The following is a 25,704-nucleotide window of genomic DNA, read 5'->3' on the forward strand; positions in this document are numbered from 1 at the left end:
TTGTCCTTCGTTTGCTGATTTTATATGTTTTTCTTTTTTTTAAATACTCCGGTAGTATTTAATGTTTAATCTTTATAAATAGTTATACTTGCGTCTCCCACATCATTTTATTTACTTTTGTACACTAAAAATGATCTCCAGCCATTGAAGCCTGATGGGTTCCGAACCCTGCACACCTTCTCGCGGTCGGGTCCGTTTGCCGGCCCGATCTTAAGATAACGGAACCTGCTTCGCTCTTTTTTTTTTTTTTTTTTTTTGGTAAAAAAAAAAAGGATAGGGGGAGGAAGGGACAAGCCCATCCCTGCGTAGCAGCTCCACTGGGCTCCCGTCCCGCCAGGAGAATATTCGATGCGGGCAGAAATTGCCGTGTGTTGGGCACCCCGACCGATTTTACTCATACCCTCCCCACCCATAGGCCCGGCTCAGCTACTCCTCTGAGCTCTGGCTCGAGTTCCATGTGAGTACGTCACACTCGGCACCACCCCGGCTACTAGCGGTTCAAGAGCGGTCCTACATCATAAGTCCAAGCAGTAGCCAAAGTAGTGAGCTTCGGTCCACAATTTAATCGTCGCCGTAGCGATTCGAACTTGTGGTTAGAATTGCTGCCCAGTACCACTAGGCTACCAATTTAACAGAACCCTGCTTTGCCCTTTTGATAAGCCTTCTTACTTCCTCCCCAAGTCGCAAGAATAGAAAGAGAGAACCCCTTTTTCCATTTCCTACCTGCCCCTGCTCCTCGCTCTGCTCTCCGCCATCCCCGCACATACCTCGCCGCCTTCTTCTTTCTCTCGCGCCGATGTCGGTACGTCTTTCTCCCAAAACCCTAATCTACGTTTTTTTTTCAGTCTCTTTGATCAAATCGAATCAGTCAATGGCGATTTATTCTTTTTGGTTTTTTTTTTCGTGTCAGATCTTCGAGTACAATGGGAGCGCCCTTGTGGCTATGGTGGGCAAGAACTGCTTCGCGATCGCGAGCGACCGGCGCCTCGGCGTTCAACTCCAGACCATCGCGACCGACTTCCAGAGGATCTTCAAGATCCACGATAAGCTCTATGTTGGCCTCTCCGGCCTCGCCACCGACGCCCAAACCCTGTGAGCAAAACCCTATCCACCACCACCTCCGATAACTTTCTCTGCCGTGTGGCTTGTTTTGATTTTGATTTGATCTCTGCGCTTCGTTCTCGTTTCTTGTGTGGTGGTGTGGGGTTTAAGGTACCAGCGGCTTGCCTTCCGCCACAAGCTCTATCAGCTGCGAGAGGAGAGGGATATGAAGCCCGAGACCTTCGCCAGCCTCGTATCTGCTCTTCTTTACGAGAAAAGGTTTCGTCTTTCATTCTTCACTTCTTTTTCCTTACAATTTTTTGAGCTCTTTATGAGGAACATTGCAAAAAAGGATCTCAATTATTTGCCGAAATTTAAACTAATGCTTCTATTAGTCTCAATTCAGTTTGGTGGGATTTTCTTTTACGCTCGATAAAATGCTCCCTCGATGATATTATCTGTGTGCCAACTCTTTTTCTTTTTCTTTTTCTTTTTTGGTAGTTGATGATGTAATCAGTCCGCTGTCTATTTATTTCAGAAACTAATTGTCCTTACTTTGGCTAATTTTTTGCTTATTGAATGTACATGATTTTTTTAGCTTGATGACATGACACAGGGCTTTTGATCTTGTTGTAGGTTTGGCCCATACTTTTGCCAGCCAGTAATTGCTGGATTAGGAGATGACAATGTGCCATTTATTTGTACTATGGATTGCCTTGGTGCCAAGTATGTTTTCTTTTCACTTTTTGTTTTAGTTAATCGTGGGAATTTGTGATTTTTTTTTTTTTTTTTGTTTACAATGAGTGCCTACTTAGCTGCATCAAAATATTTAGTTTGTAGCACTGTCGCAGATTTTGCTGATAAGCATTAAACTTCCAATCACCAAATTTGGGGAATAGTAGATACAAAAGTTCTTAAAAACTCTTTATATAAGACTTCCTTGATTTTGCATATATCTCATGTATATTCATGTGTCTATCCATGTGAGAGTGTTGAGGGACCTTTTTTTTTGAGTATATCAATTTGATGATGATTGAAATTCCATTTTGTCAAATAAACATGCATAGATAGCTTTGCTTGTATCCCTCAGAAGATACCACAACTGTCATAGTGATTTAACCACCATGATAGTATGCCCTGGACAAAAATCAAATTTCTTTGCTTAGTGGCATTTCAGGGAGTAGTAAATATTTTGCCATTTGCCAGTGAATATCTGCATGATTGAAGTTGATGTTTATATGTGGGGATATGTCTTGGGCCATCGTCTCATGAAATATAGTTAGCGAGTAGGAATATGATTATTTGATGCTGTTCTAGAACACTGTGCCGCCCAACCCCCCCCCCCCCCCCTCTCTCTCTCTTCCGAACATACGGTATACACAAGCAGGAATATGATTATTTGATGCTGTTCTAGAACAATGCACCTCCCCTCCTCGAATAGCCTGTTCATTTTTACCACTTTAATCTTGGTTGCTACATAAAAACGTGGATTTGAGAATAGGTGCTCTTAACCAGTTTTGTGGAGTGCTTGGCCAAAGAAGTTTGTTGTTCAACGAAATTTTTGAATCGATGTCATGCCTGTTTATTGGTGTAACTATGTAAAATGTTTAATGGTAGAAGACATATTTTAATCGGTAATTATCATGCTTTCCACCGATGTGATTATTATGATTTAATCAGTATCAATCATGCTAAAAATTTTGTGACTTTTTAAAGGCATATGGTTGGTGTTCTTGTACCAAAAGTATAGCGAACAATGGTGATGTTTTGCACATGAGCAAAGGATAAAGCAGCAATACTAATTGATTTTATTGGAGCTAGACTCAAAATTTTCAACTATTCCCCTTGATGTCTGGGCACCTTCTCACATACCCATTATTTGTAATGTTGGCAATTAATGGAGGACAAAAAACTGTAAGAACCACCAAAATATTGGAAAGATGATCACAACAATTTATTGAGGAAAAAGTAATAAGAAAATCTTATTTTTAAGGTATGTTCAAGAGAAATATAGAAACACTTTGCAGGGTTCTTGCAAGGCAAAAGAAACATAGTATATGGTTGTAATGGGATGTAATCTGACCACGTAGCATTGGTTGCTTGGGAAATAAGGACTCTAGATATCTATATTGTGATTTCCTTGTCTAGCTATTATGGTATTTCGGCGGGATGGAAGAAGGTTGCTTATGATTGGTTCTTGTTGCTGAGGGAGTGTTAATCTAAAGGGATTTCTAGGTCAATACTTCATGCCGAAGTTTTTTTTTTTTGAGTTAGGCTGAGGTTTAGACTGAATAATCTTGAATTTGGAGTGAAATATTTTGTTTTTTTAGTATTAATTATATAATCATTTAAATAATATATGTAGAGATTAAAAAAAAGAAATAAAGAAAATGGGGAAAATAAACATTGCTAAAGACTGATGTGGAAACTCCCAAAGTATCTTCCTAGAAGGATGTCATGGTGTTATCCGAGTGCCAAGCCTTCTATTGTTTTCTAATATCGAGCTCACAAGCAAATTTAGGATGTCTATGTGGTCCTTCCAAGCAAAATGCATATGCTTGTCATGGAAGGGAAGTTTATAAGGTCATTAATAAATGTTTTTCAATCACTCTTAAAGTGGTCAATTTGAAAGCCATTTTTAATTTCTAAATGTTTACTCTGCTAGAGTTGCAAAAATTTCTTGTCCTGTGCAGCGTGCATATTGTCACACATATCATAAACCTAATATTGTTAAAACAGAAGAAATTTAAAGCCAATAAACTCAAGAACCTTGAGTGAGAGGGCATCTAGGCAAAAAAATGTGGTTGTTCCGTTTATCTTTGTTATTTGCATGTTTGAGGTGTTGATGCAAATGAGGCAATCCTTAAGTGGGATAAGGCTTGTTGGTTTAGGTTGAGTATAAGGTTAAGGTAATTAGTATCAAAAAATTTTAGCACCACATATCAAAAATTAGTTTCAAAAACAGGCTGACACTTGTGCATGTATTATCTTCAACAAAATTTCCATCATAAAGTGTGAAATATTTATTAAACTCGCAGCATAACTTGAGTGTTGAAGCATTCAAAAGATGGGTATGTCAGTTGATTTTGGATTGGAAATGCAATTTGAGTAAGTCCTCCCTCCTCCCACCCTCTTCCACTCCCTCCCTCTCGCTCTCTCTCTTGCTCCACAAGGGTTAGGGTTAGGGTTATCCTCAGCCCTCCCCCCTTCCTCTCTTCCTCCCTCCCTCCCTCCCACCCCTTCTCTCTCCCTCCCCCCCCCCCCCCCCCCCCCCCCCCCCCCCCAATATTACGGGGAGGATTAGTGTTTCCTTTGGCCCTTCCCCTTCCTCCATCCCCCCCTCTCTTTCTTGTGCGCGCGTCCGCTCAGCTAAGGTTTAGGGTTCTTTAGCTAAAAAAAAAAGGGTTAGGGTTAGGTTTAGGGTTTCCTCAACCCTCCCCTTTCCTCCCTCTCCGTCTCCCTCCCTCCCCATCTCTCTTCCTCTCTCCTTTTCTCCCTCTCCCCCTTCCCTCTTCTTGTTTTAGGTATGCCCCAAAATAGTACAATACAAACCCGTACTATACTGAACCAGTCATTGGCTGGTACGACCTCTAGTACTAGATTTGATGAACCTTGGCTGGAATAATCAATTGTATCTAGATCCATTGCTAGTACTAGAATCATAAAAGTACAACGTCTAGTGTCTAGTTTCTCTAGGGAGCATTTTGATTGTTATAGACCTGACGACCTGACAATTCCTGTTTCAGATATTGTAGTGGTGACATGTGAGTAGTTATGATGATACAACTTAGGCTTGGTCTTTTGGGAGCCTGGTGATTTTAAAGCAGCTGTGTTGAGACTGGTGGTTTCTAAATACAGTTGACCTGAAGCAATAATTGGGCTTAACAAAAATAACATCAGGTAATACGAGATTTAAAGGTTCAGTTATTTGTCTGTTGGAAGATGTACATGTGGGAAGACCAGCAAAATATTTGTATATAAAAAGCTTATGGTCCATTAGCAGCTTCTCATATTGGTTTACTATTTTTCCTGAAGACTCTTATGGGACTAATGCTAAATAATAAACATCATGGATGAAATTTTATGACAAGGAGACTGATGGTGTACATGTTGGATACCGTGTGATGAGAAGTTTGGTGAATGCGAATTTTGGGTTTCAGAGGGAGTCTACTCTCTCTTTTTCCATTCTTTTTAGGGTTTGAAGTTAGTTTAACCCATAACTTGTTTCACAGTTTGGTGATCCAGACAAAAGTGAGGATCTCATAAAATTATGGGTAAATGATACCCTAGAGTGATAATTTTGGTTGAAGAATGGAAAGTTAGTTTCATCTAAGTCTGAGGTGTAAGCGTGCTTCTAGACTGTTGTTCAATCATCACATCACATGCTAGTAAAACTTAGAGAGAAATTCACAAAAGTGATATGGACGGCTAGTTGTTATGTTTCAAGAATGCAAATTAATTAAGATGCTATAATCAGTTAAAATGCATATAGAAGACATTCTATGCACACAAGAAGGTGAAATTTATGAAAAGTGCACCATAACATCAGCAGGCTAATGGCTATACATTTTGTCATTTGTGAAATTCAGAGGGCCATTTTGCAAGTCTGTTTATATTAATAAACTCCGATCATTCTGACATCTTTTACCACTTTTTTTAATATATATCTGTTGTAGTTGTTTTGATTGCACGCTCATCATGTGGTTATTTTTCTTGCTTGCAGGGAACTTGCCAAAGACTTTGTTGTTTCTGGTACAGCGTCGGAGTCTCTTTATGGTGCTTGTGAATCCATGTACAAGCCTAACATGGTTAGTAGGCTTTCCTTAGATTGAGTACGCTATATCACATGCTGTCTCGTCCCTTCTCTGATTTGGTTCCATCTGTCTATGAACTTTCTAGTCAAACACAAAGTATATGCATGCTTAGTGCTCATATATCAGCACTTGCAATATTGAGGTTTTGGGGGCTTGGGATGGAAAAGCTCTATCTGGTCACACTTATAGATTCACCTTGTGCAGCATCTGGGGCTTGACATTTTAGATGTTCAATAAGAATTAGATAGTGAATGAAGCTATAGCATGCATGCCAATCAGAACGAATACTAACTTCAATTAAGTTGAAACTTGAAAACAATGGATCATGCTAAAGTTCGTGAAAAACTTTACAAGACAAACGCTGAACATGCAATGGGGAAAAACTTGACTCTATCAAGCCATTTAGTTATACCACAGGATTGCAGAGGAAAAAACTTAAAAGACTGTGCCTTGTTCTTTTTCCAAAAAAACTTAAAAGACTGTGCCTTGTTCTTTTTCCATTTTCATTCTTTATTTCCATGACTGCACCTTGATTTTTCCTTTTCCCTTTTATTAAAAATATTTTTTCTTGTTAGTAGGAACCAGAAGAATTATTCGAGACAATCTCACAAGCACTACTGTCATCTGTTGATCGGGATTGTTTGAGCGGTTGGGGAGGGCATGTCCTCGTTGTGTAAGTTCATTTATCTCTTGCTAGACTTTCCAATTCCTTTTTTTTAACCTTTTGATTTAAGTAATCTATTTTTATTAAAGATAAAGTAAATATGTGCAATTAAAATGAAAGACTGTGGCTCAAGGCACTGCAAGCATGATAAACCATTTCTCGATTTTCCTATGTCGACTGCAGTCTGCTAACTCAACAAAAGAACCATAAAAGTGTTTTTTCAAGCCCCATTGGTATTGAGCAAGATCGGTGGAATTATCCCGAACTGCCTGGTTCGAGGCGTCCCGAGGCATACCGACAGCGGACTGGGACAATTCCGGCAAAGAAACCGAGACGTCGTCACCGGAGGATGAGAAAAAGAAAAGAGAAGAAAAGAGAGAGCGAGTGGGGGAGGGAGGAAGAGGGAGAGGGAGGGAGGCCGGCAAAGGGTGGCAGAGGCCGGCGAAGGCTAGCGCCGGCCTTGCTCTCTTTCCCTCCCCCGCTTGCTCTCTCTATTTTCCTCTCTCTCACGGTATTCTTTGTCGGTACAGGCCCGACACGGTATGGCGCGGGCCTGTACCGACTCGTGCTGCCGGGCAACCAGTACGGTACTCGGTACCGGCACAACATACCCTAGTGTCGAGTCATTATTTTTGAAAACTTTTTTAGATAGCATATGAGTCTCCAAAATTCTCGTCTTTCTTCTAACCTAATGCTAAAATAAAGTAAAATTATCCCAAAATTTATTAGAAAATCATCTCTAGTATTTATTGTGAACATTTATTGTGTTTTTTGGTTGGACATCCTCAATTTGCAAGGTCCTAGATGGCCTTTTTAACTATTATAAATAACCTACATTGCCAATCAAGTAATTGGAATATTAAAAAAAAATGTTTCCCTTTTGTTAATCTCCAAATTTTCAGCTTTTCTTATCTTAATGCAGGATAGTTATCATTGATAAGCTTGGCCTTTCCAGTCTGTATGTGACGATCATAATTACTCCCATTTTTTGCTGCTTCTCAGTTTAGTGGTGCTTTTCCATGGAAGAGTACTGGGCAGAAAATTTCTGTTTTCTTAAATCTGTCAAGAAGTTGAAAATATGATGGTTAACTTTTGGTATCTTTTCTTAGTAAAACAAACCCTGAATGCCCTTGGTGCATGATGCATCTCTTGCACGGCATATCAGATTAATATGCTTTATCCAGTGAAGTCTTGGTTGTTTTTTCCCTTTGCAAGTCGTGCATTTTGGTTGACCAACAATAGAAATTTGATGTATGTGGCCAACAATAGAAATCTGAAGGTTTATCGCTTGCTGAAATGTGGCATTTCTTGCTTCCTGCAGGACACCAACCGAAGTGCAGGAACGAACATTGAAGGGAAGGATGGATTAATCTAATGAAAACTCAGTACTGGCTATATGTTCCCAGAAAACTGCTGCTTTGTTCTCCAATTGCAGAAACTAACAAATGATTTGTCATTGAGTCTCTGTTTTGTTAGACTGTACTTTCGTAAACCTGAGAGTTTCTTTTCATTCCTACAGTCTTGTTTTTTATTAAACTCAATATGAAATCTGGATATGGGTTGTTGCATCTACCTCTCAACTTTGGTTGATTCGGTTAATTTATGAAGTTATATATATATATATGATTGAGAAAGTGGGATTTATGGCACATGCTTATTTCATGCCAAGAAAAGTTGTAGCAAAGAGACCCTTGGGAACATTAGCAGCAAGATGGGTGACTCGGAACTGTTCTTTTCATGGTCCAGGTATTCAAGAAAATCCTTCAAACATATGGATAATACAACGAGTAGATATTTTTACATGGCAGATGAGAACCAAGGCATGAGTTTTTGACAAGATGCATGTCTGAATCACCTGCGGAAGAATGGAGAGAGGAAATCGCCGGCATTCACAGTCGTAAAGCTTCTGCTCTGCTTATAATCCAATCTATCAACTGCCTTTGGCTTTTTGGAGTATAAGATAGTTGGTGATAAATCCATAATTGATTTCTCAAGATTTGGACAATATGAGTATGGATAAGTTGATCCTTTTTTTTAACAGATTGGGGGAGGAATTAATCATTTTTTGAGAAGTATACTCATCTTCAATATCTCCTTCTGTTAGGCTGAAAAGGGCTTTAGGAGGATGATCCTGCCATGCCATGATCAAAAGCAAATCAACATTTTCCATTCAATTTGAATATTTACAACATGTAGGTTCCACTATCAATCTTCAAGTAGTTTCCACATATCTTCTTTCAGTCTGGAAGAAGAAATCTTCAGCACACCCCCCCCCCAGTTAAAAGCATTTAGCTTGATAAAATGTTCAAGGCTAAACTACAAAAATAAAATTTTGTTTGATAAGGTGATTTAAAGTGTCCTGCAGGCTGGTAGGAACTCAATTTTAATGAGCACTTCTGCAAGAGGAATGAATCCAAAATTTCTTGTATTGGAACGGAATGTGACAAGAGAAGGGAAGGAAACAAAAAAGGAATGCAGATGCGGGACAAGCAAGGCGTATCATAATAACATATCAATATATAAAATCATAGTAGGATAGCCCCAGCCAGTCTCGCTCAGTTTTTCTGATTGCCTTCTGTTGAATGTCTAAAGCTGAGTCTATGTCCATTGAAGTAATCAAACCCCTTGTTTACTACAATATTCTCCCCAACACCTTCCCCTCCTACCGGAAGTGATGAAGAGAAAAAGCAAAAAACAATGCAATAAAAGCATCATCCCTCCATCCACAAGCCCCTCAATTAATACATTGCCTCTTTCCTCCATTAAACCGTGTAGTGTTGCTGGATCGTCTCGATGTCCAGTCCCTTAAGCTTCACGACAGACTCCACATGCCCCTTGAGCGTGTGCAGCTCCCTCAGCCTGCAAGACACCATTGGTTAATATCCATCAACATCATATACGCGATTGTTCCCAAGGAAAACGAAGTATCTCTCTACTACCAACTCAATGCAGCGAGCTTGTGCTTAATTGATTTACCTGGCGACCTCCGCGCGCCTCTTGGCCTGCTCTGCGATTTCAGACAGTTCTGTGTAGCCGTTCTTGTCGTTGAAGAGACCCGAGGTGTCCGGGGGCTGGAGGCCATGCAGGGTGCGCTGAGCCATGACCCATTGTGCCTCCCTCTCGCCCCTACCGTAATCCTTTTTTGAGGTGAAGGCCGTCTACAGAACAAAGTCAGCAACGACGAGAGTTAGGTCCCATGGAGAATACTAGTCAAGAAAAAGGAAGGGAAGAAGAGAAGAATTTGACTTTGTTCTGGAGAAGGTTGTCCCAGGCCTTGCCACTCAAAGCATAGCGGGTGATGAACTTGAGGATGTCGAGAGGGATGTAGGTGATGACACTGTATACCCAGATGAATGCAGCCCATCCCCATCCGATGCCCTCGATCCTAGCAAAGCCCCATGATGCGTACACAGCGATGACTGTAGCCACCTGATGAGAAGGCATGCAAGCATGTCATCAGCGAGGAATAATAATACTACAATCAGATTTTTTTTATTTTTTTTATGAAGCAACTTGTTAACACTATGCTGAGATAATTAGAAGCAAGTTTCATCCGAGGATCAGCAAGCAGTTTAAAAATATAGATCGTAGGAGGAGTAGAATTTGAGGAAGAACTGTAAAGTTTTTATCTATCGCATGAAATTGTTATGGCAGAGTGATTTGCTGAGATAAAGAGATGATGAAGCTCACCAGCTGCGCAGCGATAAAGGCTGTGACTAGCAAGAGACCAGGGCGCTCGATGAAGGACCAGCTCCTGGACCGGGTGACGAAGATGAGAGCTTGGCTAATAATACTAACTTGAAGGTACAGAGCTGCAGTGAGCTCATCTGTGTTGCCGCTGATCGACTTCAATCCGAACTTCTCCTGCATCGTTGGAAAACAAAACAGATCGGTCATAATCAGAGTCCGGCCGGCCAGCAGTTTGAAGAAATTAGCAGAAGTGGCACCCACGGTGACAATGTCGGTATCGTGGGCAATCCAGAAGAAGACGACGGTCATGACCGCCATGTAGGCACCGAGGACTACTCCGGTGGCAAAGATCTCCCTTAGCTTCCATGAGTCGGGGACGGGGGAAGGCCTGACGCGGTCCTTGGAGATGGTCATGATGGTGCCGTCATTGAGAATGGCGATGATGAGGACCATGAAGGGCGAGAAGTCGAAGCGCCAGATGAGGGCGATGAGCATGAAGCCGAGCACAATACGGATGGTGATGGACACGGCGTAGATGGTGTAGTTCTTCATGCGCTGGAAGATGGCACGGCTTGTCAGAACGGCGCTCACGATCACACTCAAACCGGGCTCCGTCAGCACGATATCCGACGCGCCGCGGGCTGCGTCGGTCGCATCAGCCACGGCAATGCCAATGTCCGCCTTCTTCAGCGCAGGGGCGTCATTCACGCCATCTCCGGTCATGCCGCAGATGTGCTTCCTCTCCTGCAGCCTCTTCACAATCTCGTACTTGTGCTCTGCAGCATCAAACAAGGATCGAAATCATCGTCATCATCCAAGCCCTTTTCCCATTTATGGTGGAGCATGAAAGAGACATGATTGCTAGCTACCAGGGAAGACCCCAGCGAAACCATCAGCCTTCTCAATGAGCTCATCGATGGGGAGGCCCGTGATTTCAGTGTTCTTATCTCCGAGAAGGGTGGACGAGGGGTACATGTTGGTGCCCATGCCGAGCCTGCGTCCAGTTTCCTTGGCAATGGCGAGCTGGTCGCCGGTTATCATCTTGACGTTGACGCCGAGGATGAGGGCACGGCGGATGGTCTCCGCGCTGTCATGCCTTGGGGGGTCGAAGAGGGGCAGAAGACCCATGAATTGCCACGGGCCACCAGCGCTCTCCTTGTTAGCCTCAGGTACCTCCTGACAAGCAACAGCAAGGGACCGCAGGCCGCGGTCGGCGAACTTGTCGATCATCTCGTGGACCTTCTTCTCCGCATCCTCTTTCAGGTTGCAGAGATCAACGATCTGAAAGTGGTGATTGGGAGAGGTTCGATCATACGCTAGAGAAGAGGTTATGTACTCGGTAGTGTTACGTGACGAGGAATATATAGCATTCATAATTTGTAACCTGCTCAGGGGCACCCTTGCTTGCTCTGTGCCACTTGCCGTTGGAGTCGATGTAGGTGATCGCAGTGCGCTTGTCGACAGGATTGAAGGGCAGGAAGTGGACCTCCTGGATTCCAGCTCGAGCCTGCGTGCATAAAGATCATGTTGAATTCCCCATGAGGCCAACAAGGATCGAGTTTCAGCCTAGTACTGCTAAATGTTACCTCCTTGGGGTCAGCCAGCATTCCCACAATGGAAGCATCAATGGCGTCCTGGTTCTCGACCCTGGAAGCCCTGGCGGCATACAGGAGGACCGTGTCCTTGTCCGTGTCCTTGGCGAACAACTGCACCCGTTATGACAGTGTCGTTGAATCAATCGATATATACTACTCCATAATCCGAGCTATAATCGTGCATATAGTGTGAATACCTCGATCAAGTTCTTATCGACGGTGAGCTTGTTGAGGGTGAGGGTTCCGGTCTTGTCGCTGCACAGCACGTCCATGCCGGCCATTTCCTCGATGGCAGTCATCCTCTTGGTGATGGCACCTTGCTCCGAGAGCCGGTGGGAGCCGATGGCCATGGTGACCGACAGCACCGTGGGCATGGCAATGGGGATACCACCGATGAGGAGCACGAGGAGGTTGTCGATGCCGTCCCTGTAGTTGCGGTGCTGGATCGGGTACATGACGATGATCTCGATGAGCATGCCGACCGCGATCGAGCAGATGCAGAAGTTGCCGATGGCAGTGAGCACCTTCTGGAAGTGACCGACGTTGTTGGTGCTGTCGACAAGGTGAGCAGCCTTCCCGAAGAAGGTGTGGACGCCGGTGGCGATGACGATGGCCTCGATCTCACCCTGCTTGCAGGTGGAGCCCGAGAAGACCTCGTCGCCTGGGTTCTTGGTCGCAGGGAGAGACTCGCCCGTGAGCGCAGACTGGTCGATCTTGAGCGGATCACCCTCCAAGAGCCGGGCATCGGCTGGGATGATGTCGCCAAGCTTGATGCTGATGATATCACCCGGGACGAGGATCGCAGCCTCCTGCTCCGACCACTTGCCATCCCTCAACACCTGCCGCCATTTCGGCCAAACCATTCAAGTAAGAAATTAAAGAAGTCGAAAACTCGTACGCATGGGGAATTGGTGACGTAAGATAGAAGAAGACCTTGGTCTTGGGGGCGAGGCCAGCCATGAGGGCCGCAGCGGCGTTCCCGGCGTTGTTCTCCTCGATGAAACTGATGGTGGAGTTGATGATCAGAAGGACGACGATACCGACGAAGTCTTGCCAGTCTGGGGGCTTACCCTGTTGCATGATTTGGAGGAGTCGTCGTCGCCGTCGTCGTCATCATCACCAATGATAATTTTAAAAGAAAATTTTACAAGATGATGCAAGGTAGAATTACTTACTCCGCCGTTGGCCAAGACGATGGCCATGATGGCGGCAATCTCCATGACCCAAGAGAGCGGGTTCCACATGAACCCCAAGAATTTGAGCAGCTTGCACTCCTGCCAGCATTCCAAAACAAAGAAAGACGTCAGCTAATATCACGAGCACTACTAAATTTTTAAATTTGAAACGAAGAGAGGGAGGGAGATATAGAGATTGCAGAAAGACGTACCTTCTTCTCTTCGAGCTTGTTGGGGCCAAAGATTTGGAGACGCTGCTCTCCCTCGGCGGAGGTGAGCCCCTCCCTGCTGCATTTCAGCTGCTCGAAGACTTCCTCGACCGGAATGTTCTCCTGAACAAAACAAAACAAACGGATTAAAAGAAAAAAGAATGAACGAGCCAAATGTATGATTCTCGAAGACAAGGTATAAATAGATCATAAGGAGCAGTGCAGTATATATTACGAGATCAACGGTCTCGTTCTTGATCTGCTCCAGCGAGATGCCTGCCATTTTTTTTTTTTTTTTTTTGTGATTTTCTAGGATGAATAGAGCGAGAAAGAGAGCTCCAACGTGACTGCCGAAGAAGGCAGTTCGGAGAAGGAGAGGGAAGGATGCCCTTTACTCCTCTCCTCCTCTCTTTAAGCTCTCTTTTGGGAACCTCGCTCCCTTCTATCAGGCCTTCAGGGACGGGGAAAGAACAAGATTACTCAACGGAAGACAAAAGGAAATGGCCAGGATCTCCCTTCCCTTTTTATAGCACGGAAAACAGACAACGGGAGAGGGGAGGAGGAGGCCCGAGTCGAGGGGCCACCCGGCTAAACCGGTCACTTGCTTCGCGGGCTGTCGCGTGGAGGTCAGCGGTTTGACCGGTGACGTGTCGGTTGGTGCGGGAATTTTGGGGTGGACACCGGAATGGCCGGTACCGACGGGTGGAGAGTTCGTTGCGAGTCCGGGGCGAGGAGGAAAGGATTTTATTGTCCATTTAACTTTTAGCGGTTCTCAAAGCATGGGGTTGTGATTTTTGTTTCTTTTGTTGGCACCCGGCCTCTCAACCTCGTACAGGCTGACCTCGGGATCATGGCGTATTTTCTTGCTATCTTTATCTGCGGTGTCCCGTTTTTTGGAACATTCTGTTGTGTTTTCGTTTTTCCCCATTCGGTGTAACATGGGTAGAACTTCGTTCTAACATAGCATGAACGGTTTAAGCCACACTACCACTCCAGCTCGGCTAAAATTTTTTTTGGACTTCAGACCGAACTTGGACTTAAAAATCTTTGAAAAACCTAGGCCCGAGCTCGGGTCTAGGCCCGACCTAAACTCGATTTAGCCGGCTCAAATTTGTAGAGTAGAATCACAAATGGCTTTCTCATTGATAATTTAAAATTCTAATCATTTTAACATATTTTGAATCGAATCCAACTATAATGCTCTCAGAAGATTTTGTAGAAGCTTGAAAATACCAATATTCATAGTTGTGAGCCAAAGATTAAGATTTAAGGAAGAATGACCAAGGGTTTGAAATTTGTTCGGGCCTGAATTCGAGTTTTCTTTTGAGCCTTATTTGAGCTTAGGCTCAAGTCGAGCCAATGATATACTTAAACCTAGGTTGGAATCTGAACCTTCACTGCCACGTGGGATTAGATAGGAACAAGTCCATCATCTAGTGAGAGGGTTCGATTAAAACAAATTTACAGTCCTTAACAAATTTAAATCATAACAAGTCATAGAATTTATCTAGTAAAAGGGTTCGATTAAAACAAGTTTATAGGCCTTAGCAAATTTAAGTCAGAACAAAACATAGAGTTTATTGAGGGCTGGTCTAATACTCTGAACCTGAATCCAGCATTGCTGCACAGTTGAGTGTAGGCTCGAGCACCAACATTTATTCAGATGGATTTGGACCTGCATAACCCTTTAGATAGAACTGGGGCAAAAAGTATGAAAATTTGAAATATATTCTAAATAAATGATCAAAGTTAATTATACATCTAGATTTGATTATTAATTTTGCTAATCTTAACCTATTGCTAAAGACTGATTTTGCATTTAGATTAAACATTACTTAAAACATAGAAAAGGTCTCCGCATTTATTTTAGTTTTACCGCATCCAGCTTAGGGTTCTCTCTCTGTGTGTCCACGCGCGATGTGCACCTCTCTCTCACTTTTTTTTTTTCTGTTCTTTTTTTTTTTGTTAATATGTAGCTTTGGACTATTCCGGTGAAAACATTTTATGAATTGATAGCAATTTAGACATGACCTATTAAAACATAAATTTATAGATCAATTGGCATCAAATTATGTGTCAAAATCATAGGATCTTTTTGACTTTTCCATCAAAACAAATCAATTAGAGAAGGAACATTAGTAAGGCCTCTTTAGGGCAAGCAAGGGCTCTTTGCTTTTACTTTTATTGAATAGAATCAAATGTTTTCAGCACAAAAAAAAATAGAATCAAATGCTGCAACAGATGATCAGGAGAAGATTGCATTTTACTGATTGGCGTAATCCACAAAAGGCTTGCAATGGTCGGATAAATAAATGTTGATCACCAATCAGAAATAAACCACCAAATAAGCATTGAGCATGTCTTCTTGCACTTGCTTGCAACGCAATTAATAATAGATAATTTCACCAACCAAAGTGTTGGCCAGCAAAGATCTACACCATTGATGAATAGTACATGCGCCTTTAATAGGTTCATGGGAGCGCATAGGAATACCACAAATACTGATAATCAGTACTACGATTCTACGCTAACAGCTACCGATGAACTAAAGTAAAACATAGTACATAAAGTAGAAAAATTAAAAATAAATACAATGATAAATTAAAGATAAAGATAAGAAATAAACATTTGATTAACTAAAGGATCTCTTTTCTTCCCGTTACATCTTCTTATTTATACATAGAATAATTATTGATAGAATTGTATATGACTTGATAAGTATATACATCTAGTGCCTACACTTTCCCATGATTAGAAATGTGCAAATTGCAATCAAGCCACCGTATCATAACCCAATCTCTTGATTAGAAATGTGCAATGATCGATTGTTCACCATGCACAATCAAGCCAATTCGACATTAATTGTACTCAGCCTGCTGACAACTATTCAATCTGATGACAGTTTTAGTTGATCTATTGAGTGATATGGTTCAAACCTGACCCTGCCCCTGCATCAAAACCACTTCTTGGTCCCTCAACTTGCCCCTCGAGCGAGACTGAGTGACATCAAAGCTTCAATCTTTAAATATTTGGCTTGAGTACTTGGATTCAAGATCCTTTCTTAATTTGAAATTCCTTTTAGTTGTAGTCCGTCCCAGAGCTACCACATTCTCGGATATCAGGATGGGGTGCAAAGACAAAGTTTAAAACAAGTCATCATATAAAGCTCCATGGATGAATCTTATCACAAATGGTGTAACCAGATGACCATATGAGCGCCTAAGATGAGAGCAACAGCCAGTTCAGGTGCTCATAATAAATACCCACAATTTAGATAAGAAAGCCTGCCACGGCATCGAACATGTTTCATTGAAAAATGAAGGGGTTAATCAAACCACTGATACTAGAGTGACATATGATGAAAACAGTAGCAAGAGTTGCTCGACGTTGGAAGCCCACGGTTTGGAATCAACTAGTGCAAGTGTAATCAAGGCAATTGCTGCTGATGCTTCTGTCTTCTCCTTCAGTGATGAAGATGACTATGAAAGCGAGTGATCTAGCCATCTGAGGTCCCACATGTTGTGGATGGATTAATAATGGGCCAAAAAGTTTGTGAAACATGCCTGATGTCGACTAAGAAAATCGATTCATTTTTTCTTCCATTTCGTACAACATTTGTTAAGAATTCTAGTCAAGCCAGTCATATACAATTTATGACAGTTTAATTGATTTCAGCAACATATGCTATCCAAACTCTTATCCTTTATGAATCTTCGCAATGGATTTGATTATTTTAGTGCCCATTTGGCATTGTTGTTTTTATGTTTTTGTTTCTTCATAAATTAGTAAAATACTATATAGAGATCAATGTTGAAGATAACATCTGTAGGAGATTGATATTGTTTTATGGATTTGAAAACAAAAATAAAAATCAAAAGCAATACCAAAAGGGCTGGCAGGTGGTTGTCTGGCTTCGTCTGCCCGGATTGCCACTGGACTATTGGAGGAAGAAAACCATCCTTCGGATTGCGGCGAGAGCGGGTAACCCTTTGGCGTTGGATGGCTTCATAGAGAAGGGCAGACGGTATGGATTTGCCCGGGTGAAGATCGAGTTGGATGGCTCTGTTCCGCTCACACCGGGGACTTTTGTGATGGAGAGATCGGCGGGAGTTGAGGTGAAGTTCTGGCAAGGTTCCATTTATGAAAACTTGCCAGCTCCATGCTCCAAATGTGGGTGGATCGGTCACCCAGAAGCGGAGTGTGTGTTCACGCTTCCGGCGACGGTGGAGATGGAACAGACGGCGGAGACCTGCGGCATGGGGAAGGCGGTAGCTGAGAAGGAGGCCGCGGAGGCCTCTGGGCAGGTGGCCAGCGAGGGAGTTGGGCCCGGGGGGAAGAAGGGGGCTTACGGTCCGTGGATACCAACCAACCGGATCGGGCTCCGGCGAGCGACGATGACGGCGAACCGGAGGAAGGAGGTGAACGAGTCTGGGGCAAGGATGAACTCAGTGCCCATATCTCCATCTCCCGACCCAAGTGCGACAGGAGATAGGTCGACTTCCTCGACCTCCCCGGCGGACCTTGAGGGATGGCAGAAGCCAACCAAGGTGGCTCGTCAGCGAACGCCGGAGAAGGACGTCTCGGCAGCAGGAGCGGGCGAGTCCACGGGTGCTTCGAGTCAACTCGCTCCCAGGTCCAGGTCGGGCGCCGAGCTGGGTGATAGGCCTGAGTTGAGTCGGGCCAACTTCAATCAAGGCCGGGCTGACATGAGGCCCAGTTCGAGCAAAGGGCCTCTTCCGATCGGGCCGGGTCCGAGCCCGTTGAAACGAGCTCGGAGCGCACCTAAGGCAGCGGGCCAGCTTGTGGGAGGCCCGTCCAACCCCAAGGGAGGGACAATGCTCTCTTCGGCGAAGCCAGGGCGGCAGGTGGTCAGCATCCGCTGGAGGTCCAAGAGTTCCCCCCGCCCCTTGCAGCGGTGTGCGGCCGACCTCCCCGGATGGAGCAGGTGTGCAGGGGAGGTGGTTTTGAGTCACGACGGTCGGGGGAGGCGGAGACGTCAGCGAGGCGTTTGGCTCGGGCTTTCTCCGTGGCGGCCGGCTTGTCCGAGCTGGGGGCGACGGGGTTGTCCGGTGCCGGACCAGGTTGGTGGTGGAACGCCACGACGAAGCGGCTGATGATGTCGAATCTGGAGCGGTGGTAGAGGCGGTAGCCGGCACGGGGGCAGCTTCTATGCACAGTGCGTGCCATATGGCATGGGAGCATAGTGGGGACCAATTCAAGGATGTGCTGAACCAGGGGAAGGCCAAGCTTGGGGTCTCAAGCTGCGGTGGAAGGGGAACTTGAGAAGGTGGGGATGCGGGGGGATCCAAGGAATCAAGGCACTGAATCTGTGAACACAGTGTGCCATTTGGCACAGGACAACAATGGGGGGAGCCATGTCCAAATTTTTCTTTAGTTAAAGGAGTCAATAGTGGGTGTGAACAAGGGCCTTCCGGTTTGTGAAGGGGGTATGGATGTGGAGGTAGGTGGCAGCAACAGCTCCGGTGATGTGGGCTATGCTGACTCTTTGGGTGATTTATGAAGCTTCTGTTATGGAATTGTCGTGGCGCGGGGAAATCCTCTTTTGCCTCGGCTTTTCGTAGGTTGGTGCACCAGCACAACCCTGACATCTGTGTCTTGTTTGAGACCCGGCTTTCAGGGAGTAGCCTGCAGAAGCCTAGGAGGGCGATACCGAGGTCATGGGATTTCTATGCTGTGGAATCTCGAGGACTGTCGGGAGGTATCATTGTAACTTGGGGTCAGGGCCGATGTAGCGTGGATACCTTCCATGTTTACAATCAAGAGGCAATTATGGTGATCTCGGAGGGGAATGGGAGCCCGTGGGTCCTCTCAGCTGTGTATGCTAGCACTGACTATAGGAAAAGGAGAATCTTGTGGGAGGAGGCTTCTCAGCTGATCGGTTAGGGTTACCCTATGTTGATGGCAGGTGATTTCAATTGTATTGTGGATCCCTAGGAGAAAATGGGGGGGGGGGGGGGGGGGGAGCCATTCTCTTACAAAAGAAAGATCAAGGAATTCCAGGACTTTCTCACTTCCAATGGATTGATAGACTTGGGGTTTGCGGACCCTAGGTTCACTTGGTGCAATAATCAGCAAGGACGGGCCCGAGTTTGAGAGAGACTAGACAGTGCTACAGTTGGGTGGGTTCAGTGTTTTCCAGATCATCACGTCAGACACCTGCCCAGGATTGCGTCAGACCATAGCCCTCTGCTGCTGTGTACTGATGCACATATCCCAGTTCTTGCTCCCTTCAGATTTGAGAAGTTTTGGTTATGCTATCCACGGTTCTGAAAGATGGTGAGGGAGGCTTGGAGTGCCCCGGTTAGGGGTGATGCGATGTACCGGGTTTCTCGTAGGCTGGAGCTGACGAGGAGGCGGCTGCGTAGGTGAAACCATGAGGAAGTGGAGAACATTTTTAGGAGGATAGAGGAGGTAGAGGAGGCCATTGCCAGGTTACAGTCTCAGGAGGCACAAAGGGAAGGTCTATCGGATGAGGAGGTGGGGGTGCTCAGATCGCATTTGGCATTACATGACTCTCTTCTTAGATAGCAGGAGACATTGTGGAGACAGAAGTCGAGGGTCCAGTGGATTTTGGAGGAAGATCGAAATACCAGATTCTTTCATCAGGCAGCAGTTATTAGGAGGCACCAGAATAGGATCAGAGTCATCAGAGGAGAGGATGGGCAGTTGTTGGAGGACCCCGTCATGATTCGGAGGATCGCGGAGAGCTTCTTCAAGGCTAGGTGGACGGAGCAATTAGGGGATGGGAGCCGAGCAGCTGCCGAGTCCTGTGGCTAGGGTGTCAGAGGAGGAGACTGCGACACTGATCAGTCCGGTGTCGGAGAGGGAGATTAGGGAGGCGGTGTGGTCCCTCGAGGGGAACAAGGCTCCTGCACCGGATGGCTTTCCACCGATGTTTTTTCGGAGGTACTGGATGATAGTAGGCCAGGATGTGACGGCAGCTATTCAGCAGTTTTTCAATATAGCAGTGATATCGTCGGATTGGCAGAGGACCTTTATTACTTTGATACTGAAGCGGCAAGATTCTACTGAGCCGGATCACTTTCGTCCGATTAGCCTGTATACCACCTTGTACAAGGCCACGACGAAGATACTTGCCACTAGGTTGAGGGATATTCTCCCGAGGTTGATCAGTCCGGAGCAGGAAACTTTTATAGGAGGGCAGAGCATTGCTGATAATGTATTTATAGCCCAGAAGTTCATGTTTGACTTGAGCAGGGCCCCGATGAGGAGGAGCTTGATGGGGATCAAGCTAGATATGGAGAGGGCCTTTGACAAGATGCGATGGAATTTTGTGCAGCAATCCTTGCAGGGGTTTGGCTTTCATGAGACATGGATTCGGTAGGTGATGGGCTGTGTTAGGGTCCCCTCTTTTGCCATCCTAGTGAATGGCACACCATCTGGTTTCTTTGAGTCCTCTGGAGGGTTGCAACAGGGATGCCCCCTATCCCTTTTGTTATTTATTATTTGTGCAGATACTTTGTCTAGAGCTCTGCGGCAGGCGGTACTCATTCAAGAGTTGGAGGCTTACAGGCCAGTAGTGGGGGCTACTCCGATCTCTCATTTGCTTTTCATGGATGACTGCTTATTGCTAGCTCAGTCGTCTCGGCAGGATGCTAGAGTCATCGGCAGGATTCTTCGTGACTATTATGCAGTATCGGGGCAGAGGATCAATTTGTCAAAGTCAGCAATTTGTTTCAGCCCGAAGACCAGACAGGCGGTGAGGCACTCTATCTTGGAGATTTTGGGGGTAGGCGAGCAGAAGGGCACTTTGAGATACTTGGGGGTTCCAATCTCTGGTCGGCGACTGCGTAGTACAGACTGCTCTTCCCTGGAGCTTAGCATCAGGCACAGGTTGGAGGGATGGCAGATGCATTCACTGTCGATGATGGGTATGATCACCCTTGTTCGGGCAGTCCTTTCCTCGATCCCTATTTATTTGCTATCCAACTCCCTCATTCCAGTAGGGGTCCTAAGGACTCTCGAGCAACTCTTTAGGAACTTCATTTGGGGGAGGAGTGGAGGCAGAGGTGGTATCCACCTATTGGTTTGGGAGGTGGTGTGTCAGCCGACCAGGTTCGGGGGCTTGGGGGTGCAGTCCCTGTTGGTGAGGCGGGAGGCTCTAGCGGCTCGCCATATTGCTAGATTATGATGGAGCCCGACAGTATGTGGTCTTCAATGATGAAGGCCAAGTATGGTGTTCTGTTGCCTAGAGCGAGAGCGGCCCACCACCATTCACCGATGTGGAGGGAGATGTGTGCTAGAGCCATGTTGGTCCTTCCGGAGATCAGATGGGCTATTGGTGATTGCCGGTCCATTGATGTGCTGGAGGATTAGCCGCCTGCCGACCATGGTGGACTCGGTGCGATTAGCTGGCTGCAGGGTTAGCGATCTGATGGACTCTGAGGAGGGATGCTGGAGGGAGGAGTTGATTCGGGAGGTGTTTGGGGAGCAGCTGGTTGAGATGGTGTTGGCTCTCCCAGTTCCTACCCGGGGGGGCCCTACAGGTTAGTATGGGTGCCGTCGGGGATCTTCAGACTCTGTTCAGTAGGGAGCCAACCCGGTAGATCGAGGGAGGTTGGATTTGAAGGATGCAGATTTACTCACGGGTGGCGCTCTTCATTTGGAAGGTGGCCTGGAGCTGCCTACCATCTAGAAGTGTGCTGGGCCGACGAGGTATGCGATCTCTCAGTACTGTGAGGTGTGCACGGACTGCGAGGAGACTATTGGCCATGTTCTTTTGCAGTGCCCCAGGGCCAGGGAGATATGGAGGACATCACCGGCCCCACTTCCCCACTCGGTGGAGTCGCCACAGGACCTGTTACATCTGCTGAGAGTTTATGTGCGGAGTCTTAGGTTTGCTAGGGCAGGGATACTTAGAGCATACATGGCTTACCATATTTGGTTAAACAGGAATGCAGGCTTGTTTGAGGGCAGAAGGTCGACTCCGAGGATGGTGGTGGATAGAGCTGTGCTTCAGGCCAAGGAGGTTATTTCATGTGCTGCTACGTTCACTCCTAGGATAGTCAGGGACATCTGGGGTACTCTCTCCGCTGCTACAGCGCTCAGGTTCGCCTTTGTTTCTTGGGTGCCCCCATCCCTTGGCCATCTCAAGATAAACTTTGATGGTAGCATGTTGATGGATGGGGTATCTGGAGGTGTGGGATTTGTGATCAGAGACCACTTTGGCAGGCTAGTTGCAGCCGGAAGACGCTGTACGGCAGGACTTACTGCAGTTGGGGCAGAGCTGCGAGCAGCTTGGGAGGGTATATCCTACGCGAGGCGGGCTCTTCGTGCCGAGCGGGTGTACCTTGAGGGGGACTCATCGATGGTGATCGATTGGATCCTGGGTGTGGACAAATACGGAGATGGTCATCCTCTTATTCGTGAGACTCGTAGGCTGGCTATGAAGTTGGATGAGTTCCAGGCGGCACATGTGTTCTGGGAGGCGAACCGGGCAGCAGACTGGGTCACCTCCTTTGTTGTGCGACATTTCGGGGAGATTCTTTGGACATCCACAGTAGATTTACCGCTCCCATTGTACTTTTTTACTTTCTTCTGACTTGGCAGGATGTACTCACGCTAGAGCTATATGATTTGTCGTTTTTCACCAAAAAAAAAAGTGTTTTTTGGGCAACTTTTTTTTCCTTTGTAGGGATCTGGCAGCTAGTTCAGTTCTCTTCATACTTTGCAGCATCAACTGAAATCAAACATTTGTTGTTTAACACTCCCTCAAGTGAGCTCAGCTCCATGCCATCATTCTGATAACACGCAAATCATAAAGACTCAGCTCAAACACTAGTTGTTAATTCAATCTTAACAAGTACAACTGCAGAAGGGATACAGGCTACAGCTTGGCTGATTACTAGGAGCTCATAGAATCAGCAGGTTTACTTTACCCTTTCTACCATTCCCTCTCAAAAGATTTTTTTCTGTCTGGTACACGACTTCCAATTTTTCTTGAAAGGATCTGCTCATTGCCACTACCTTATTATGCACCGTTTTTCAAGCTGCCCCTTTTTGGCATCTTCAATACTTCAAATACATTGAAGTTTTCTAACCATCTGAACAATTTATATAATGATTTGGTTGCTTCTGCCACCACCTTATTATGCACTGTTTTTCAAGTTGCCCCTTTTTTGCATCTTCAATACTTCAATACATTGAAGTTTTCTAACCATCTGAACAATTTATATATTAATTTGGTTGCTTCTACCAATACCTTATTCATTCACAGCACTGTAACCTTCTTGCTCCTCTGTCATATACTTTTCTTCCGCAAAGACAGCCTGTACTAGGAATCACACCACTCTCCTCAATCAACTACTACTTCAATTGAGGAATCACACCACTTTCCTCAATCAACTACTACTTAAATTTAACTTCATCATATATTTCTTCTGCCTTCCAAGTCAGCCTATACTAGAAAAGACCAGTCAGTCTCCTCAATCAACTACTACTCAATTTTATCTTCAGCATCCTGACTGCTAATATGTCTAAGGTTTAGTTACTAATTTGTTTGTCAAATGCATCCTGAGTTTCACCCTCTTTCTATTGATGATAGCACACTCTAATTCAATAATTTTGGTAGGGAAACAGATAATAACACATCTCCCCAAAAATAAAGGACAAACAAAAACATTCAACAAAACTGCCATGCGCAATACCCAAACCGACATAGATTGCCTAATTAAACATGCGATACCATTACATATGCCAGTGCACAAGCGAACAACATAAAACAGATAGATTATCAAATATGGACTCATGTTTTGATTCATTGCATTAACATAACCAACAAAAAAACCATAGTAGAAATCAATAGAACATTGCACGGAATAGAAGCAGCGTACAGTTCAGTATCATAAGATTTTAAACCGAACTCGTTAGAGCCAGATTCCAATGAAGCACCCTAAAATCACTCCCCCATCCGCAAACAGAATTCCACAAATATCAACTACACCTGGAGATAACAGTAAGGCAAGAAGAAAACAAGATCTGATATAGAAGGGAAGGGAGTCCACCTACTAGGGCATCCTCAGAACCCTATCTTCGTGCGGCGCCAGTGCCTGCGCTTGGCGTTGTACCTAACCATTATCGATAAAAAGACCACCATCTTAGAGAACAGAGCGCGGGGAAAAGGATGAAATCCAAGAACAAAGAGCAAAAAATCGAAATAATACCTGATGGTGTTGTCGGTCCTCATGCGTATCCAGTGGGGGATGGGGCGGTTCTGCCTCATCTTCTTCGCCAGCTTTTTCTTGACCTGAAGGTCTTGTGCGACGGCTAAAAGAAACAAGAAGAGGAAGGAGAGGAGATATCAGATCGAAGCCTTCGAAGCCCTAATCGGAGCTTCTGAAAACCTGGAACACGAAGAAAGAGAGGGATTACCATTCTCTTCGCAGATGGTTTGCACCTCGGCGATCGCGGCGGAAAAACCCTAACTAAGCTCGATAAGCCCTGAGGATGGCGGTTTCTGGCCCTTCTAAGCATGACGACCGGCTTCTGATGCATCATATAACGGTCGTTCCACTGGGGCTGGATTATGGGCCGGCCTATCAATTGCGAAGCCCAAGTAGTCCACTAATTTTTCTAGTCTACTTATCCCTAAACAAATGCCTTGATTAGGTTTTGGATTTTGGACATTAACAACAAGTTGAATCTGACTCCTATTGGACCATTTAATGGCTTGATGTAGCCCTGGCCCATGCTCATGTTAAGATCGATCTGAGAATAGCTTAATCCGATTATTCGATATTTAGACGAGGATTGGACTCAACTTGCTTGAAAGAATTGCGATATCAAACTTTACTATAAGCGTTGATAATTTATTAACCGTCCCAAGTGAAGTACTTCAAGAATGACCAATTATGAGATTCTGATAGGTGGAGGCTTTGAATTAGATCTAGTGTGAGAATTGCTCTCCCGCTATCTAAATTAGGTAAAACCCTTTTACGCCTAGCCTCTAGGGTTTTAAAAGTAACATAATTGTGATTAATCAACTTGACAGGCGAAAGTGTGTAATCTCCTGTGGAGATAGAAATAGGATAATTAATAATACTGATTAATATTAATATAAAATGCTAATACATCTTTTTTTTTTCTTTTTTTTTTCTCAAATTGATAGAGGCTAACATAAGTTGTTTACTGGTTTATGAATGTATCATCCTATGAGTGCCAAGCTCATATAACCCATCAGGCCCAACCTGAAACTGGTGGTTCTTAAATCTTAATGATAAGTGATGATGACAAAATGATGCATTGTGACAGGGGGACTCACTGTCTGATGCATGGGCGTGATGAATGCATGTAGTCACCAATCAAGTGATTGGTCTTGCCGATGGTATTATTGATACTCTCTGGTCTCATTACCCTGTGTTAAACATTGCATGGCCTTTTATAGCCTTAACTCTCTTGCTTAGCAAAGTTAGCAATGGTTGCAGATCAGCTTATAGTTTGGCACTAAAAAGCTTTCTTGGTTTGACCTCAAGGTTG

General features: G+C 44.8%; 3 protein-coding genes across 4 annotated transcripts; 1 reads left to right on the forward strand and 2 right to left on the reverse strand.

The window, feature by feature from the left end:
* The first annotated feature begins 644 nt into the window (after nucleotides 1-644).
* Nucleotides 645-8,091, forward strand: LOC103703652 (proteasome subunit beta type-3). The gene is made up of 7 exons (XM_008786574.5): nucleotides 645-802; nucleotides 911-1,092; nucleotides 1,213-1,320; nucleotides 1,678-1,767; nucleotides 5,765-5,849; nucleotides 6,434-6,528; nucleotides 7,841-8,091. Exons 1-7 carry the CDS (start codon nucleotides 797-799, stop codon nucleotides 7,887-7,889), a joined length of 615 nt encoding a protein of 204 aa, XP_008784796.1. The 5' UTR covers nucleotides 645-796; the 3' UTR covers nucleotides 7,890-8,091.
* A 1,006-nt stretch (nucleotides 8,092-9,097) lies between these two features.
* Nucleotides 9,098-13,680, reverse strand: LOC103703651 (plasma membrane ATPase 4-like). 2 transcript variants are annotated; one of them, XM_008786572.5, is made up of 13 exons: nucleotides 13,424-13,680; nucleotides 13,192-13,311; nucleotides 12,980-13,078; nucleotides 12,738-12,875; nucleotides 12,002-12,643; nucleotides 11,796-11,915; nucleotides 11,594-11,716; nucleotides 11,079-11,490; nucleotides 10,471-10,985; nucleotides 10,210-10,383; nucleotides 9,766-9,948; nucleotides 9,496-9,677; nucleotides 9,098-9,378 (listed from the first exon to the last, which is right to left on the reverse strand). In XM_008786572.5, the coding sequence occupies exons 1-13, from the start codon at nucleotides 13,469-13,471 to the stop codon at nucleotides 9,282-9,284; spliced, it is 2,853 nt and encodes a 950-aa protein (XP_008784794.1). In that variant the 5' UTR covers nucleotides 13,472-13,680; the 3' UTR covers nucleotides 9,098-9,281. The 2 variants fall into 2 exon arrangements, with proteins under 2 accessions (XP_008784794.1, XP_008784793.1); XM_008786571.5 differs by having other exon boundaries at nucleotides 10,210-10,985; nucleotides 13,424-13,591.
* Nucleotides 13,681-23,873: 10,193 nt separating this feature from the next.
* LOC103703650 (large ribosomal subunit protein eL39z/eL39x) lies at nucleotides 23,874-24,702 on the reverse strand. The gene is made up of 3 exons (XM_008786570.6): nucleotides 24,601-24,702; nucleotides 24,393-24,495; nucleotides 23,874-24,296 (listed from the first exon to the last, which is right to left on the reverse strand). Exons 2-3 carry the CDS (start codon nucleotides 24,449-24,451, stop codon nucleotides 24,248-24,250), a joined length of 108 nt encoding a protein of 35 aa, XP_008784792.2. The 5' UTR covers nucleotides 24,452-24,495; nucleotides 24,601-24,702; the 3' UTR covers nucleotides 23,874-24,247.
* Between the last annotated feature and the right edge of the window lie 1,002 nt (nucleotides 24,703-25,704).

Source organism: Phoenix dactylifera, chromosome 2, assembly GCF_051530095.1.
Source record: "Phoenix dactylifera cultivar Ajwa chromosome 2, Ajwa_hap1_PhDact_Kaust_v1.1, whole genome shotgun sequence".
Taxonomy (NCBI): domain Eukaryota; kingdom Viridiplantae; phylum Streptophyta; class Magnoliopsida; order Arecales; family Arecaceae; genus Phoenix; species Phoenix dactylifera.

Coding starts and splice junctions, on each gene's coding strand:
- LOC103703651 (XM_008786571.5), bottom strand. CDS start 13,471: ATGGCAGGCATCTCGCTGGAGCAGATCAAGAACGAGACCGTTGATCTC. Junction 11,717..11,795: donor TGCTGGCTGACCCCAAGGAG/GTAACATTTAGC, acceptor TTATGCACGCAG/GCTCGAGCTGGAATCCAGGA. Junction 11,491..11,593: donor GCAAGGGTGCCCCTGAGCAG/GTTACAAATTAT, acceptor CACCACTTTCAG/ATCGTTGATCTCTGCAACCT.
- LOC103703650 (XM_008786570.6), bottom strand. CDS start 24,451: ATGAGGCAGAACCGCCCCATCCCCCACTGGATACGCATGAGGACCGAC. Junction 24,297..24,392: donor AGGACCGACAACACCATCAG/GTATTATTTCGA, acceptor GATAATGGTTAG/GTACAACGCCAAGCGCAGGC.
- LOC103703652 (XM_008786574.5), top strand. Junction 1,768..5,764: donor ATGGATTGCCTTGGTGCCAA/GTATGTTTTCTT, acceptor TCTTGCTTGCAG/GGAACTTGCCAAAGACTTTG. Junction 5,850..6,433: donor CCATGTACAAGCCTAACATG/GTTAGTAGGCTT, acceptor TCTTGTTAGTAG/GAACCAGAAGAATTATTCGA.